The sequence below is a fragment of the Pristis pectinata genome, chromosome 1 (assembly GCF_009764475.1).
Source record: "Pristis pectinata isolate sPriPec2 chromosome 1, sPriPec2.1.pri, whole genome shotgun sequence".
In the NCBI taxonomy this organism is placed as follows: Eukaryota; Metazoa; Chordata; class Chondrichthyes; order Rhinopristiformes; family Pristidae; genus Pristis; species Pristis pectinata.
In genome coordinates this window covers 6,318,175-6,336,699 of record NC_067405.1, presented here as the reverse complement: position 1 = coordinate 6,336,699, position 18,525 = coordinate 6,318,175, and the positions used below count along the sequence as shown (strand labels likewise).

The window sequence follows — 18,525 nt, the reverse complement described above, 5'->3', positions numbered from 1 at the left end:
CTGTTTAGGCCGCATTTAGAGCATGGCGTGCAATTCTGGTCACCTCACTATAGGAAGGATGTCGAGGCTTTAGAGAAGGTGCAGAGAAGGTTTACTAGGATGCTGCCTGGATTAGAGGGCATGTGCTATCAGGAGAGGCTGGACAAACTTGGGCTCTTTTCTCTGGAGCGGCAGAGGCTGAGGGGTGATCTGTTGGAAGTGTATAAAATTATGAGGGGCATAGATAGGGTGGACAAGCAATATCTTTTTCCCATTATTGAGCGATCCAATACCTAAGGGCATGCATTTAAGGTGAGAGGAGGTAGGTTCAGAACAGACGTGAGGGGTACGTTTTTTTACTGAGGGAGCGGTGGATGCCTGGAATGCGTTGCCTGATAGGGTGGTGGAGGCAGATTCATTGGGGGCTTTTAAAAGGGGTTTGGACGGGCACATGAATGAGAGGAAAATGGAGGGATATGGACATTCTGTAGGCAGGAGGGATTAGCTATGTTGGCACTGTAGGGCCTGTTCTGTGCTGTACTGTTCTATGTTCTATATTTAGAAGTTGCCTGGATCATCTATAACCTGCAGGTGGAATCAACATAAATTGCTCCCTGGGCATCATGGATGCAATAGGCCGAATGGCCTCTCTACAAGCTGATGACTGGAGCCCTGGTATTAGTGATTAATTACACAGACTCCCTGCTGAGCCCGAAGCAAACCAAGGCTACTCTAACTGCCATAGCTGAGATACTGTTATGCCGAGTCTTAAAGAGGAAATGCAGTGTTCTTAAAAGGGAAATGTAACGCTGTTGCATAACAATAACAGAGTAATGTTGCGGGCTCCCTCTCCAACACACTGCCTGAAGCAGGTACACTCAACTATCTTGACGAGCACTTGAATCACCAACGCCTCAAAGGCTGCCGACTATGTGCTGATGTGGGATCAGTATAGATGGGTACTTGATGGTTGGCATTGACATGGTGGGCTGAAGGGCCTGTTTTGGTGCTGAATCACATATTTCTGCGGTCCTATGAAAAGCCGTGTAAGTCGGTGATTTGACTTACTTTCCCCTTTCTGTTACCGTGCAGGTATAACCAGCCTCGATCTCTTTCTCTTGGCTCTGCTGTTGACTCCAGTGATCCACGGAGGGTTCCTGGCTTTTCTCTTGGATAACACTGTCTCAGGTACATTCACGGATCTTAACCGGCAACGTATTTTCTACAGTGAGTTGCTCTGTTAGGTTGTGATGTGAGTGAGGAGAAGCAGATTCAGAGACAGGGATGGAGTATGACTTAATGGTATCTCAAGCTTCCATCTCCATGTACTAAGGACAATTCCCGCTTACTTCTGATACTGAGGGGATGGGTCAAAGGTAAGGAGGAAAAGAAGTTGGGGCGGGGGGGGGGGGGGGTAAGGAAAAAGAGAGATAGGCTTGGAAAGGGAAGAAAAGAAGAGGCTTGATGGGGGTGGGTGTGGGGAGCTGTGGGGATTACTTAAACTGGGAGAGTTCCCATGTTCATGCCTGCAGGTAAGGAACAGTGACAGGCAGGTGTGGGGGAGGAGGGCAGAGAGATTCCGCCCCTTCTCCTATCTTCAGTCCTGAAGAAGGGTCCTGACCAGAAATGCTGACCGCCTGCTTTTCTCCACGGAAGCTGACTGGCCTGCTGAGTTCCTCTAGCATCGTCATGTTTTTAACCATGATCAACCTAACCCTTCTCCACAACCCAGAAACCTTGACTTTTCTTACATCCATGTGTCTATCTAAGAGTCTTTTAAATTAGGACTGAGAAGAGGAAAAATTTCTTCACTCTGAGGTGGTGAATCTTTGGAATTTTCTATCCTGGAGGGCTGTAGAGGCTCAGTCATTGTGTTCACTCAGTGTACAGGTTGGGCATTAAGTGAATCAAGGGATATCGTAATCTAACCCTGCACTCGCTCCGTCAGACACCTCCTGCCCTGTCTGTGGTAGAGTCTACATTCGCACCAGCCATCTCAGAACCCACAAAATCAGAGGGGAGGTAAGACTGATAGAGCCCAGAGAGACTTAGGGGTACAAGTACCTTGTTCCCTGAAAGTGGCAACACAGGTAGACAGGGTGGTGAAGAAGGCATTTGGCACACTGGCCTTCATCAGTCAGGACACTGAGTACAAGAGTTGGGATGACACAAAGGTTGGGGGTGTTGTGGATAGTTTGGGAGGGCTGTCAGAGGTTACAGAGGGACATAGATAGGATGCAGAGTTGGGCTGAGAAGTGGCAGATGCAGTTCAACCCAGATAAGTGTGAAGTGGTTCATTTTGGTAGGTCAAATATGCTGGCGGAATATAGTATTAATGGTAGGACTCTTGGCAGTGTGGAGGATCAGAGGGATCTTGGGGTCCGAGTCCATAGGACGCCCAAAGTGGCTGCACAGGTTGACTCTGTGGTTAAGAAGGCATATGGTGTATTGTCCTTCATCAATCGGGAAATTGAATTTAGGAGCCGCGAGGTATTGTTGCAGCTATATAGGACCCTGGTCAGACCCCACTAGAGTATTGTGCTCAGTTCTGGTCGCCTCACTACAGGAAAGATGTGGAAGCCATAGAGAGGTGCAGAGAAGATTTACAGGGACGCTGCCTGGAATGCGGAGCATGCCTTATGAAAGCAGGTTGAGGGAACTTGGCCTTTTCTCCTTGGAGAGACAGAGGATGAGGGGGGACCTGATAGAGATGTATAAGATGATGAGAGGTATTGATCGGGTGGATAGTCAGAGGCTTTTGCCCAGGGCTGAAATGGTGGCCACAGGAGGACATAGGTTTAAGGTGCTGGGGAGTAGATATGGAGGAGATGTCAGGGGTAAGTTTTTTACTCAGAGAGTGGTGAGTGTGTGGAATGGGCTGCTGGCAACAGTGGTGGAGGCAGATACAATAGGCTCTTTCAAGAGACTGTTAGACAGGTACATGGAGCTGAGAAAAATAGAGGGCTATGGGTAAGCCTAGTAATTTCTAAGGTAGGGACATATTCAGCACAGCTTTGTGGGCCGAAGGGCCTGAATTGTGCTGTAGTTTTTCTATGTTTCTATGTTTCTATGTTGCGTTACAACTGTGCAATGCATTGGTGAGACCACACCTGGAATATTTTGTGCAGTTCTGGTCACCAAGCCATAGGAAAGATATTAAGATATCTTTATTAGTCACATGTACATCGAAACACACAGTGAAATGCATCTTTGTGCGCAGTGTTCTGGGGGCGGCCGCAAGTGTCGCCACGCTTCCGACGTCGACATAGCATGCCCACAACTTCCTAACCCGTACGTCTTTGGAATGTGGGGGGAAGAAAAGGTCAGAGACTTTTTCCCAGGGCAACAAAGGCTAACACGAGGGGGCATAATTTTAAGGTGATTGGAGGAAGGTATAAGGGGGATATCAGGGGGTAAGTTTTTTTACACAGAGAGTGGTGGGTACATGGAACACACTGCCGGCAGAGGTTGATGGGGCAGGTACATTAGGGACGTTTAAGAGACTCTTAGACACATGAATGATAGAGAAATGGAGGGCTATGTGGGAGGGAAGGGTTAGATAGATCTTAGAGCAGGATAAAATGTTGGCACAACATTGTGGGCTGAAGGGCCTGTACTGTGCTGTAATGTTCTATGTTCTATAAAAGATTCACAAGGATGTTGCCGGGACTGGAGGGCTTGAGTTATAAGGAGACACTGGATGGGCTGGGACTTATTTCCCTGGAACATAGGAGAATGAAGGATGACCTTGCAGAGGTGTATAAAATCATGAGGGGCATAGATTAGGTGAATGGTCGAAGTCTTTTTCCCAGGGTAGGGGAGTTTGAAACTGGAGGTCACAGAATTAAGGTGAGAAGGGAAAGATTTAAAGGGGACCTGAGGGGCAACCTTTTCACACAGACGGTGGTATTGGTATTGGTTTATTATTGTCACTTGTACTGAGGTACAGTGAAAAACTTGTCTTGTAAACCGATCGTACAGGTCAATTCATTACACAGTGCAGTTACATTGAGTTAGTACAGAGTGCATTGATGTAGTACAGGTAATAACAGTAACAGTACAGAATAAAGTGTCACAGCTACAGAGAAAGTGCAGTGCAATAAGGTGCAAGGTCACAACAAGGTAGATCGTGAGGTCATAGTTCATCTCATTGTATAAGGGAACTGTTCAATAGTCTTATCACAGCGGGATAGAAGCTGTCCTTAAGTCTGGTGGTACGTGCCCTCAGGCTCCTGTATCTTCTACTCGACGGAAGAGGAGAGAAGAGAGAATGTCCCGGGTGGGTGGCGTCTTTGATTATGCTGCCTGCTTCGCCAAGACAACGAGAGGCAAAGACAGAGTGGATATATGGAACGAGCTGCCAGAGGAAGTGGTGGGGGGGGGGGGGGGGGGGGGGTGTTACAATTACAATGTTTAAAACACATTTAGACAAGTACATGGATAGAAAATGTTTAGAGAGATTTGGGCCAAATGCAGGCAAATGGGACTCGCTCAGGAGGCAACTTGGACCAGTTGGACGGAAGGACCTGCTTCTGTGCTGTATAACTCTATGACTCTAAACCATCCTCCATCCCAAAGGACTTCCTCAGACTGAACCTGTGACCTTTCAGCCAAGCACAAATAAACCAACCGCCCTGCCAGCTGACAAAAATGCCTCCAAAGCTAAGGCTTCAACCCCACCCGTATGATGTCAATAGGGTGTGAGCAGCCAACTGGTTTTGTGTGTGTAATTGATTAATGATTGATGAAACGAGTTAAACTCCTGTACACGTTGCCTGCCTGCCTGCCCCTCGGACAGATTCCGCACTGGGCTGCAGCCAAAAGAGTGCTCTGGGGTCCTGCAAGGTTCACGGTCTCTCGCTCTGAAACTCTCAGCACTAAAGCAGCATCCTCCTGATGCAATTAGGACTCCTGGGTTTTTATTGCTCCTGTGTAAACCCCAAAGCCCTGAGCGATCGTAAAAGGAGCAAAACATTTCCACTCGGCTGGGATTTTGTGTGACCATCTGCGACCAGGTAGCCAGATGTATGCTCTTTGCCTGCACAGGGCACCTCGCTAATAAAACTCAGGGCCCGTGAACCAGAACAATCTTTTATGATTGCTAACAACCTTGTGTTTGTACAAGGCAATAAAAATTAACATCCCTAATTGCATGTGAAGGATACTTACACAGCTGACAAATGACTGACCAAACTCAGCCAGGTAGATCTGTGTGGGAACTGGAAATAGTGGCGGGGGCAGGGTGGGTGGATAAGGAGAGGAGGTGGGGGATTAAACAGAGGAAGCAAAACGAGAAGGTTCTTTTTCATTACCCAGTCAGTCATGGGTTAGGTTCCAGCCTGTCACTGTGTGTGCACTGTTTTCGTTACCCTTGTAGAGGAACGGAGAGACCTTGGGGTCCATGTCCATAGATCCCTCAAGGTTGCCACACAGGTCGATAGAGTTGTTAAGAAGGCATATGGAGTGTTGGCCTCCATTAGTTGGGGTATTAAGTTCAAGAGCTGCCAGGTGATGATGCAGCTCTATAGAACTCTGGTCAGACCACACTTGGAGTATTGTGTTCAGTTCTGGTCGCCTCATTATAGGAAGGATGTGGAAGCTTTAGAGAGGGTGCAGAGGAGATTTACCAGAATGTTGCCTGGATTGGAGAGCATGTCTTACGAGGATAGGTTGAGTGAGCTGGGGCTTTTCTCTTTGGAGAGAAGGAGGATGAGAGGGGACTTGATAGAGGTGTACAAGATGATAAGAGGCATAGATCGAGTGGACAGTCAAGAGACTTTTTCCCAGGGAGAAAATGGCTCACAGGAGGGGACGTAATTTTAAGGTGATTGGAAGAAGGTATGGGGGGGATGTCAGAGGCAAGTTTTTTACACAGAGGGTGGTGGGTGTGTGGAACGCACTGCCGGCAGAGATACATTAGGGACATTAGAGACTCTTAAATAGACACATGAATGATAGAAAATGGACGGCAATGTGGGAGGGAAGGGTTAGATAGATCTCAGAGTAGGATAAAATGTCGGCACAACATCGTGAGCTGAAGGGCCTGTACTGTGCTGTATTGTTCTATGTTCTATGTTCATTGATAGCACAGGTGGCACAGAGTTGGGACATTATGTTGCAGTTGTATAAGTGGTTAGTGAGGCCGCACTTGGAGTACTGTGTACAGTTTTGGTCACCCCGTTGTACAAAAGACGTGGTTAAACTGGAAAGAGTGCAGAAAAGATTTACGAGGATGTTACCAGGACTAGAGGGCCTGAGTTACAGGGAGAGGTTGGCCAGGCTGGGTCTTTATTCCTTGGAACGTAGGAAAATGAGGGGCGACCTTATAGAAGTGTTTAAAATTGTGAGAGGCATAGATAAGGTGGACGGTAACAGTCTTTTCCCCAGGGTAAGGGAGTCCAAAACTAGGGGGCATATGTTTGGGGTGAGAGGGGAAAGATTTGAAAGGGACCTGAGGGGCAACTTTTTCACACAGAGGGTGGTGGGTATATGGAACGAGAGGAAGTGGTTGAGGCAGGTGCAACAGTATCATTTAAGAAGCACTTGGATAGGTACGTGGAGGGGCGGGGCTTGGAGGGATATGGGCCGAACGCAGGAAATTGGAACTAGCTGGGTGGACAAGGTGGCCGGCATGGACTTGTTGGGCCGAAGGGCCTGTATCTGTGCTGTGTTGCTCTATGACTCTATGACAACTCCAGTAACCTGGGTTTGATCCTGTCTATGGGTGCTGACGGTGTGGAGTTTGCACATTCTCTCTTTTGATTGCTTTGGTTGCCTCCCACAGCCCAAAGACATGTCGGTTGCTGGATTAATTGCAGATCAGAGAATAATAAAGTTATACACGCAGAAGCAGGGACAGTACAGTGGCACAGCTGCTAGAGCTGCTGCCTCACAGCTCCAGAGACCTGGGTTCGGTCCTGACCTCCGGTACAGTCTGTGTGGAATTTACACATGGTGAGCTTCCTCTGGGTGCTTTAGTTTTCTACCACATCCCAAAGACCTGCAGGTTGGTAGGTTAATTAGAGTCATAGAGTCATACAGTACAGAAACAGGTCCTTCAGCCCAACTCATCCATGCTGACTAAATTGCCTAACTGAACTAGTCTCATTTGCATGAGTTTGGCACAAATCCCAAACAATCTGAAGCCCTGAGATCAAACTAAGTGAAATTTACTCTGTGAAATGTAAATTAAATCAGTAAAGTATAACTCTGACAATCTGCTTTCCAATTGTTCTGACTCACTGGGTGCTAATTGTCACCCTCCCCTCCATTTACTGAGGCCCCAGTTCCTGTGCTCCCTTTAACACATTGCAACTCCCATCTCTCACACTCATTTTAATCTCACCAAAGTCCCATTCCCAATCTCCCTTTAAACTCACAGGGTCCCCTGGCCACTGTAAATTGCCCCTTGTTTGCAGGTGAGGGGTTGAATCTTGGGGGGAGGGGGGAGTTGATGAGAATGTGTGGAGAATAAAATGGGATCAACGTAAGTGGGTGCTTGATGGTTGGCAGGGATGAAAGGACGAAGGGCTGTTCCTGTGCTGTGTTGCTCTGGGATGGTGTAAAACAGTAGTCTGTGGGCTTCTCTGAGGAATTCTCTCTGTTGCCCTGCCTATATTTAGCTCTCCACCAATATCACTAGAAGGAGGTTATGTGATCTTGCTGTGCACAGATTGGCACAGTGTTTCCTCCACAATGGCAGCTATGACATTTCAATAGAACAGCACAGCTGGGGAAGGACGTAAAGCACATTCGGACATTCCAACTCCAAGAAAGGTGCTGTAGGAACTCAGAACCTCTCTATTTCCTTTTCAAGGGCCATCATTCTGGGAATATTATGGATCAGAAGGAATCTGATCCCTTTACAAGGGGAGCTGCTGTTCTGTCCTGTCCCAGTGAGCCTCTGCACCACACAGGAGAAGGAAATGGCGAACCACTCCCCGGGAAGTTGTGTTGGCCAGAACTGGATCCTGGGTCTCTGGGCTGTTCCCTCAGTTGTGGCAGGAAGTGGGGAATAAATCACCAAGTGTAATCCTCCTCCTCCAAGATGTCAGTTGCCGTAGTAACTTTCAAGAAATTGAAGCACTATTGGACAAGCTCCTTGTTCACCCAACTCTGCAGATAGGCCAGGGAAAGGGAGGGGAGGGAGACCTAAAAGGGACAGAACACCTTTATCTGGGGAAAGGAAGAGAGGGGGAAGGTTTTGTGGGGTTTGATCTGGAAAGAGGTGGGAGTTCTGAAGGATTCTGGACACACAACTGAAGCAATACTATTATCTGTTTGTCTATTATATCAGGCACAAGCCTCAGTAACCTGGGGCATATCGAAGGCTTATTGATTCAATCGGATATTACCCTACCCTCCCACACCAACCCCCCTCTCCCATCCCACCAACCAAACACACATCGAAGAGAACTTTATCAATCCGCTCACAGAAATATGATAAAGGTTCTTTGAAGAGGTTTACACAGGGCTGACTACACAAGGCCTACGAAGGTCACTCAAGCCTTAGTTCAATTTAACTCTTCTTTCCTTTGTGTTCAGTCTCAGCTGCACCTGTCTGCCCTCTCAACAGAAGTAGGGATGCCTTGTATTTGCAAGAGATACCAGGTTCTGTCACCCACCACTCCTGTTCTTTCGGACATATATCACACATCGACGTTATCATTTTCATCCTAGTTTTCAAATCCTTCCACTTCTCAGAGGCAAGTGAAGCATCTTCCAGCCCCAGAAGATCTTTCCACTCCATTCCTTCCAGCCTGTTGTATATCGTCCAATTTCTATCGCTCCACTATTGGCAGCAGTGCCTTCAATTGCCAGGATCCAACTGGAATTCCCTCCCTTAACCCCTTCATCTTCCTTCAGGACGCAACTTTAAACCTCCCATTTTCAGCAAGGTTTTGGTTATCTGGCCTGGTAAATGCTTACTTGGCTCACTGTTAAATGTTATTTCATTCTTATCTATCTATCTATCTCTCCTTCTATCTATCTATCTATCTATCTACAGTACCTAGGCATTTATCTATCTATGAATTTATCTATCCATCTATCTGTCTCTCTATCTATATCTATGCATTTATCTCTTTCTATCTATCTATGTATTTATTTATCTATCTCTCTCTCTCTATCTGTCTATCTAGCTATACCTGTATATATATCCATTTATCTATCTATCTATGCATTTATCTCTATGTACCTATCTATCGATTTATCTACCTATATAATCTATCTCTCTATTTATCTATGCATTTAGCTATCTTCCTATCTATGTATGTATCTATGTATCTATCTCTCTCTACCTTTCCATCTCTCTAACTCTATATATGTATATATCCATTTATCTGTCTATGCATTTATCGCTATCTATGTACCTATCTATCTATTTATCTACCTATATAATCTATCTGTCCATCTATCTATGTGTCTATCTATCTATCTCTCTATCTCTATCTAGATACATCCATTTATCTATCTATGCATCTATCTATCTCTATCTCTCTATCTATCTATCTATCTATCTATCTATCTATCTATCTATCTATCTATCTATCTATCTATCTATCTATCTATCTATCTATCTATCTCTATCTATATACATCCATTTATCTATCTATGCATCTCTATCTATCTATGCATCTATCTATCTCTATCTATCTGTCTATCCATCTATCTATCTATCTAATCTATGCATCTAACTATCTATCTATCTATGTATCTATCTCTCTCTCTCTACCTATATACATCCATTTATCTATCTATGCATCTATCTCTCTATCTATCTATGCATCTATCTATCTCTATCTATCTGTCTGTCTGTCTATCTATCTATCTATTGTTTAATTCTCCTTGCAGATGGACAGTCTACTGTGTTACAGGGGTTTTATAAATACAGTTTGTTATTGTTCTCTTTCTGTGGTTCTGATTTTATGAATTGGTCTAAGCCAATGGTTTGAAATAAAACCAGAAACTCCCTGGAAACACTCAGCAGGTCAGGCAGCATCTGTGGGAAGAGAAATAGATTTATCGTTTCAGAACAAAGAGTCTTCAAGCTGAAATTTTAACTGCTTCTCTTTCCACAAGTACTGCCTGACCTGCTGAGTATTTCCAGGATTTTCAGCTTTTATTTCAGATTTCCAGCATCTTCGGGTTTTAAACTGAAGACTCACTGTGTTATAGATTTGTTGGCAGGCATCTCTTGCGATAAAAAGCCCTGTGGTCCTGATGACGGGTCTCGACCTGAAACGTCGACTGTCCATTTCCCTCCATAGATGCTGCATGACCTGTTAAGTTCCTCCAGCTTTTTATGTGTTGCTCCAGATTTCCAACATCTGCAGTCTCTCTCTTGTGTCTCCTGTATTTATATTAGCCTCTTTCACAACCTCAGGACACCAGTTGGTTGCTTGTGAAGTACAGTTACTGCCATAATATAGAATAGTCAGTCAGTCACCAACTTGTGCATCAGAAGCTTCATAAACAGCAATGTGACAATGCACAGATAGACTGACTGATTTAATATTGATTAACTATTGGCCATGGCAGTGAAAAAACTTGCTTACTCTTCCTAAAAACAATGAGTACAACTTGATAAAATATTGGTTAGGCCACATGTGGAGTATTGGCATCAGTGACCATAATTCTACTTGTTTTAAAATAATTATGGAAAAAGATAGGTCTCCTCCTCCAGTTAAAGTCCTAAGTCGGGGCTCGGTTAATTTTGATGACATTAGACAGGAACTTGCAAAGGTTGTGTGTAGTTCTGGTCGCCACACCATAGGAAGGATGTGGTTGCACTGGAGAGGGTGCAGAAGAGATTCACCAGGATGTTGCCAAGGATGGAGCTTTTCTGTTATAAGGATAGACTAGATGGGCTGGATTTGTTTTCCTTGGAGCAGAGGAGGCTGAGGGAGTCCTAATAAAGGTGTACAAAATTATGAAAGGTATAGATAAGGTAGATAGTAAGGAATGTTTCCCCATGGCAGAACATATGAATACAATATAAGGTGTAAGAGAGGTTTGGAAAAGATATTTATTTATTAGTCACGTGTACATTGAAACACACAGTGAAATGCGTCCTTTTGCATTACTGAGACTGTGCTGGGGGCAGCCCGCAAGTGTCGCCACTCTTCCGGCGCCAACATAGCATGCCCACAGCTCCTAACCCGTATGTCTTTGGAATGTGGGAGGAAACTGGAGCACCCGGAGGAAACCCACGCAGACATGGGGAGAACGTACAAATTCCTTACAGACAGCGGCAGGACAAGTGGCTGAACACTCAGTGAGGGGGCACCTTGGCATCAGTGACCATAATTCTATTTGTTTTAAAATGATTATGGAAAAAGATAGGTCTCCTCCTCAAGTTAAAGTCCTAAATCGGGGCTCGGCTAATTTTGATGACATTAGATAGGAACTTGCAAAGGTTGATTGGGAGATGCTGTTAGCAGGTAAAGTGTAGTCTGGCAAATGGGAGGCTTTTAAAAGTGAGATAAGGAGAGTTCAGGGCCAATCTGTTCCTGTTGGAGTGAAGGGCAAAGCTGACAGGATTAGGGAAACACAGCTAATCAGAGATATTGAGGCTCTGGTCAGGAAAAAGAAGGAGGCGTATGTCAGGTATTGGTGGCTGGGATCAAGTGAGTTCCTAGAGGAATGTAAGACATGTAGGAGACACATAAGAAGGAAATCAAGAGGGCAAAATGGGGATATGAGATATCCTTGGCTGATAGACTAAAGGAGAATCCTAAAAGATTCTCTAGGTATATTAAGAGCAGAAGGATAACTAGAAAGAGAATAGATCCTCTTATGGATCAGTGTAGTCATCTCTGTATGGAGCCACAGAAATGGGTGAGATCTTCTCATCTGCATTTACCTTGGAGAAGCATCATGGAAGCTAGAGAATGTCCTGAAATATATCCATTTTACAAAAAAGGAGGTGTTGGCAGTCTTGAGTTGCATAAAGGTGGATAAGTCCCCAGGGCCTGACAAAGTGTGTCCTAGGATTTTGTAGGAAGCAAAGGAAGAAATTGCTGGGGCCATGGAAAAGATGTTTGTATCTTCCTTAGCTACGGGTGAAGTACCATTACAGGTAAATAAATCGGTAAATAGGTTTATTATTGTCACGTTTATCAAGGTACAGTCAAAAACCTTGTTTTGCATGCCATCCATACAAATCATCTCATCACATCAGTACATTAAGGTAGTACAAGGGAAAAGCAATAACAGAATGCAGAATAAAGTGTTACAGCTACAGAGAAAGTGCAGTGCAGGCAGACAATAAGGTGCAATGCCATGATGAGGTAGATTGTGAGGTCAAGAGTCCATCTTATCAAACATTTCAATAGTCTTATAACAGCAGGATAGAAGCTGTCCTTAAGCCTGGTGGTATGTACTTTCAGGCTTTTGTATCTTCTGCCCAATGGGAGAGGGGAGAAGAGAGAATGTTCAGGGTGGGTGGGGTCTTTAATTATATTGGCTGCCACACTTTAATCTCCTTCTACCCTTTATCTTGTTGCCAATGTAAGAAAGTTCATCATTTCAACCCTACTCCCTGGAACATTCTCTCTCAGTCCAGATGCATTTTCTTAATTATTTCTTTATGATTTGCAGACGTTTATTGTCCGGCCCTAATTAAGTGTCACATATAGATAGGTCCGGACCCACATAAAGGCCAGACTGGGTGTTAATGACCAAGTTCCTCCCCTACAAAGCATTGGTGAACCCGATGAAGTATTAGTCACATTTAATGATTTATTTAATTTCTTAATGTATTTAATTTACCTGAATTTAAATTCCCCAGCTGCTGAGGTGGGATTTGAATGCATGTCGCCTGATCAATGTTCCAGGCCTCTGAATACTAAATTCACCAACAAATGCTAGCATTCTCTCCCCATCTCCCCAGGAGAATTTGCAGATGCTCAGCAGTTTGAGAACTTGAATCCAATTAACAAATAATTGTAATTTCCAAATTTACAGATGACATGAAACTTGGAGAGCTAGTGAACTAATAAATAAATAGCAATGGACATCATGGAGTCATACAGCACGGAAAGGGGCCCTTTGGTTCAATCGGTCCATGCTGACCAAGATTCCCATTTAAGCTAGTCCCATTTGCCCATGCTTGACCCATATCCATCTAAAGCTTTCCTATCCATGTACCTGTCCAAGTACCTTGTAAACTTGCCAAAACTTGCCAAACTTCCACTTCCCAAATATAGACTGGAACCTGCTTAGTGCCAAAGGTTTAGATGGGACGGAATGTGTTAAATGTGTCCAGGAGGGATTCCTGACGCAGTATGTTGACAGGCCGACTAGAGGGAATGTCATGTTAGATCTAGTTTTAGGAAATGAACCGGGACAGGTGAAGGATCTATTGGTGGGTGAGCATTGCTCCATAACCTTTAAAATTGTCATGGACAGGGACAGGTGCAGAGAGGATAAGAGGTTTTTCAATTGGGGAAGGGCTAACTACAAGGCTATAAGGAGAGAACTTGGGAGTGTAAATTGGGATGTCCTTTTTGAAGGAAAATGTACCATGGAGATGTGGTCAATGTTCAGGGATCTTATGCAGGATGTTAGGGATAAATATGACCCGGTGAGGCAGAGAAGGAATGGCAGGGTGAAGGAACCGTGGGTGACGAGGGAGGTGGAACGACTTGTTAGGGAGAAGAAGGTAGCATACATGAGGTATAAGCAGACAGGGCCCGTGAGGAATATAGGGTAGCGAGGAAGGAACTTAAGAAGGGGCTGAGGAGAGCTAGAAGGGGATATGAAAAGGCGTTGGCTAGTAGGGTTAAGAAAAATCCCAAGGCCTTTTTCAAGTACGTGAGGGGTAGGAGGATGGCTAGGGTAAAGGTAGGTGCGGTTAAGAACAAAGGTGGGAGAATTTGCCTGGAGGCGGCGGAAGTGGGAGAAGTTCTCAATGAGTACTTCTCTTCGATATTCACCAGGGAGAGGGGTCTTGATGATGCGGAAGGGAGTGCTGGTAGGGGTAATGTTCTCGAGGTTGTAGATATCAAGAGAGAGGATGTGTTGAAGTTGTTAAATAATATTAAGACAGATAAATCTCCGGGGCCTGATGGGATTTTCCCCAGGCTGCTTTGAGAGGCCAGGGAGGAGATTGTTGAACCACTGCTAAGGATCTTTGAGTCCTTGTTGTCCATGGGGATGGTGCCAGAGGATTGGAGGGTTGCGAATGTTGTCCCCTTGTTCAAAAAAGGTAATAGGGATAGGCCAGGGAATTATAGACCGGTGAGTCTCACGTCTGTGGTGGGTAAGCTGTTAGAAAGGATTCTAAGGGATAGGATTTATGAACACCTAGAGAATCATGGACTGATTAGGGACAGCCAGCATGGCTTTGTGAAGGGAAGATCTTGCCTCACAAGCCTGATAGAGTTCTTTGAGGAGGTGACCAGGAAGATTGATGAGGGCAGTGCGGTGGATGTGGTTTACATGGATTTTAGTAAGGCGTTTGATAAGGTTCCTCATGGTAGGCTTCTTCAGAAGGTCAGAGGCCAAGGGATCTTGGCTGTGTGGATTAGGAATTGGCTTGCATGTAGAAGGCAGAGGGTTGTGGTGGAAGGAGTGCCCTCGGATTGGAAGGCAGTGACTAGTGGTGTCCCGCAGGGATCGGTTCTGGGACCTCTACTTTTTGTGATATTTATAGTTGACTTAGATGAGGGGGTGGAGGGCTGGGTTAGTAAGTTTGCGGACGACACTAAGATCGGCGGTGTTGTGGATAGTGTGGAGGGCTGTCGGAGCTTACAGAGGGATGTTGATAGAGCTGAGCTGACAAGTGGCAGATGGAGTTCAATCCGGAGAAGTGTGAGGTGGTACACTTTGGAAGGACAAACTCCAGGGCAGAGTACAGGGTAAATGGCAAGGTACTTGGCAGTGTGGAGGAGCATTGGGATCTGGGGGTTCATATTCACAGTTCATTGAAAGTTGCCTCACAGGTGGAAAGAGCAGTTAAGAAGGCCAATAGGATGTTGGCTTTCATAAATCGCGGGATTGAGTTTAAGAGCCGTGAGGTGATGATGCAGCTTTACAAAACTCTAGTTAGGCCACACTTAGAGTACTGTGTTCAGTTCTGGTCGCCTCATTATAGGAAGGATGTGGAGGCGTTGGAGAGGGTGCAGAGGAGATTTACCAGGATGTTGCCTGGATTAGAGAGAGAGGCTTAAGGCGCTAGGGCTTTATTCACTGGAAAGGAGGAGGATGAGATGAGACATGATAGAGGTATATAAAATATTGAGAGGAATAGATAGAGTAGACAGTCAGCGCCTCCTTCACAGGACACCAATGCTCAAGACGAGAGGGCATGGCTTTAAGGTTACGGGTGGGAGGTTCAGGGGAGATGTCAGAGGGAGGTTTTTCACCCAGAGAGTGGTTGGTGCATGGAATGCACTGCCTGGGGTGGTGGTGGAGGCAGATACATCGGACAGGTTCAAGAGCTTGTTGGATAGGCATATGGAGGAGTATGGGATGGGGGGATATGCGGGAGGAAGGGGTTAAGTAGTGTGAGGGTGGTTTGATGGACGGCACAACATGGTGGGCCGAAGGGCCTGTTTTTTGCTGTATGGTTCTATGGTTCTATGGTAAAATGTTGTTAATGTACCTGCCTCAACCAGTTCCTCTGGCAGCTCAGTCCATATACTGACCATCCTCCTGGTGAAAACATTGCCCCTCAGGTTCCTACTAAATCTCTCCCCTCTCACCTTAAACCCGTGCCCACTAGTTCTTGATTTCCCAACCCTAGAAAAAAGACTGTGTTCATTCACCCTATCGATGCCCTTCATGATTTTATACACCACTATAAGATCATTCCTTATTCTCCCTAAAGTCTAGTGAATAAATCCCAACCTGCTCAACCTCTCTCCATAACTCAGTCCCATAAGTCCCGGCAACATACCCTCAACATTGGGGAGATAGAGAGGTAGCGGAATGGGCAGGTAGGTGGCAGCTGAAGTTTAATCCTGAGAAGTGTGGAGTGCTTCATTTTAGTCGGAAGGATGAGAAAATGGATGGAGCATTAAAGCTACTGCCTCACAATGCCAGAGACCTGGACTTAAGATAAGATAAGACAAGATTTCTTTATTAGTCACATGTACATGGAAACACACAGTGAAATGCATCTTTTGCGTAGAGCATGCTGGGGGCAGCCCGCAAGTGTCGTCACGCTACCAGCGCCAACATAGCATGCCCACAACTTCCTAACCCGTACGCCTTTGGAATGTGGGAGGAAACCAGAGCACCTGGAGGAAACCCACGCAGACACGGGGAGGACGTACAAACTCCTCACAGGCAGTGGCCGGAATTGAACCCGTGTCGCTGGCGCTGTAAAACGTTATGCTAACTGCTACTCACCGTGCCTGCCTGATCCTGACATCCGGTGCTATCTGAGTGGAGTTTGCACCTTCTTCCTGTGATCACATGGGTTTCCTCCAGATGCTCCGGTTTCTTCCCACATCCCAAAGACATGAGGGTTAATTGGTTAATCGGCCACTGTAAATCGCACCCAGTTTGTGGGTGGGGGGTAGAATCAGTCGGATCATTGATGATAATGTGGGGAGAACAAAAAACTGGATTAATGTAGGATTAGTGTAAATGTGTGGTTGATGGTTGGTGTAGATTTAGTGGGCTAAGGGCCCGTTTTTGTGCCATAACTCTCTGTGACTCCATCAATCCAAAAAAAGGCAATATAGACTAGAGGGCAAAATTCTTAAAGAGACAAATATAGAGGCAGATATATATGCAAAGTTCATGGACCGTTCAGAAATCTGATGGCGGAGCTGTTCCTGAAACATTGAGTTTTCATCACATTTTCTCCTGGGTATGTATGCCCATGACAATAAACTTGAACTTGACCTTTCCATCCTTGGCCATGAATTCTAGAGCCCAAGAACTTACAGCATTAAAGATTATCCTTCACGTTACTTTTAATTCTTTTCCCAAGTGCCTTGAGTCTATGTCGCTAGCTCTTGATTCTGGTTCTTGAACTGTGGGAAGAGTCTCTACCCGTTCAGTTTATGCCCTTCATGACGTTACATACCTTTATCAGATCCCCTTCCAACCTCCAATGAGAACAACCGCAGCTTCTCCAAACTCTGCACAAAATAAAGTCCCTCATCCCTGAACTCTGTCTGGTACAAGAACGTAGAGGAAGATGTGAAAGCTTTGCAGAAGAAATTTACTAAAATTGGAATTGGTTTATTATTGCCACCTGCACTGAGAAACAGTGAAAAACTTAGTTTTGTGAGCCATCTGTACAGATAATTTCAAAACATAAGTACATCGAGATAGTATAAGGGAAAAGCAATAACAGAATGCAGAATATAGCATTACAGTTACAGAGAAAGTGCAGTGCAGGCAGCCATTAAGATGCAAGGGTCACAATGAGGTAGATTGGGTGTTCAGGAGTTCATCTTTAACGTACAAGAGGTCTGTTCAACAATCTTATAACAGCAGGATAGAATCTGTCCTTGAGACTGGTGGTACGTGCTTTCAGGCTTTTGTATCTTTGGCCTGATGGTAGGGGGAAGAAGAGAGAATGGCCGGCGTGGGAGGTGTAGTGTAGCGGTTAGCGTAACGCTATTACAGCGCCAGCGACCTGGGTTCAATTCCGGCCACTGTCTGTAAGGAGTTTGTATGTTCTCCCCGTGTCTGCATGAGTTTCCTTCTGGTGCTCTGGTTTCCTCCCACATTCTAAAAGACCTACAGGTTGGGAGCTTTAGGCATGCTGTGTTGGTGTCAGAAGAGTGGCAACACTTGCAGTCTGCGCCCAGCACATTCTCAGTAGTGCAAAAGGTCATATTTCACTGTGTGTTTCGATGTAAGATAAGATTTCTTTATTAGTCACATGTACATCGAAACACACAGTGAAATGCATCTTTTGTGTAGAGTGTTCTGGGGGCAGCCCGCAAGTGTCGCCACGCTTCCGGTGCCAACATATCACGTCCACAACTTCCTAACCTGTGCACCTTTGGAATGTGGGAGGAAACCGGAACACCTGGAGGAAACCCACGCAGACATGGGGAGAACGTACAAACTCCTTACAGACAGTGGCCAGAATTGAACCCGGGTCAATGGCACTGTAATAGTGTTACACTAACTGCTACACTACCATGCCTGCCCTACCAATAAATAAATATCTTAAAAATGTCTTTAAAATATCTAACATCTTATTCTGGCTGCTTTACTGAGGGAGTGGGAAGTGTACAGTGTCCAGGGATGAGGGGCTTTGCTTTTGTGCAGATAGACTGGAGAAGCTGGGGTTACAAGGGGATGTGATAAAGGTATGTAAAGTCATGAAGGGCATAAACTGAACAGGTAGAAACTCTTCCCACAGTTCAAGAACCAGAATCAAGAGACCGAAGGCGATTGGCAAAAGAACTAAAAGTAACATGAAGGATAATCTTTAATGCTGTAATTTCTTGGGCTCTGGAATGCATGGCCAGGGATGGGAAGGTCAAATTCAAGTTTATTGTCATGGGCATACATACCCAGGGTATAAATGCCACGAAAACTCAATGTTTCAGGAACAGCTTCTTCCCCTCC

General features: G+C 45.3%; 1 protein-coding gene across 2 annotated transcripts in view; it reads left to right on the top strand.

The window, feature by feature from the left end:
• The window catches only part of slc23a3 (solute carrier family 23 member 3), a 94,927-nt gene that overhangs the window by 56,733 nt on the left and 19,669 nt on the right, over nt 1-18,525 (top strand). For both annotated transcript variants that reach the window (XM_052024792.1, XM_052024801.1), the window contains exon 11: nt 1,072-1,167. In XM_052024792.1, the coding sequence (XP_051880752.1) occupies nt 1,072-1,167 (96 nt within the window). The remainder of the gene's footprint in view (nt 1-1,071; nt 1,168-18,525) is intronic.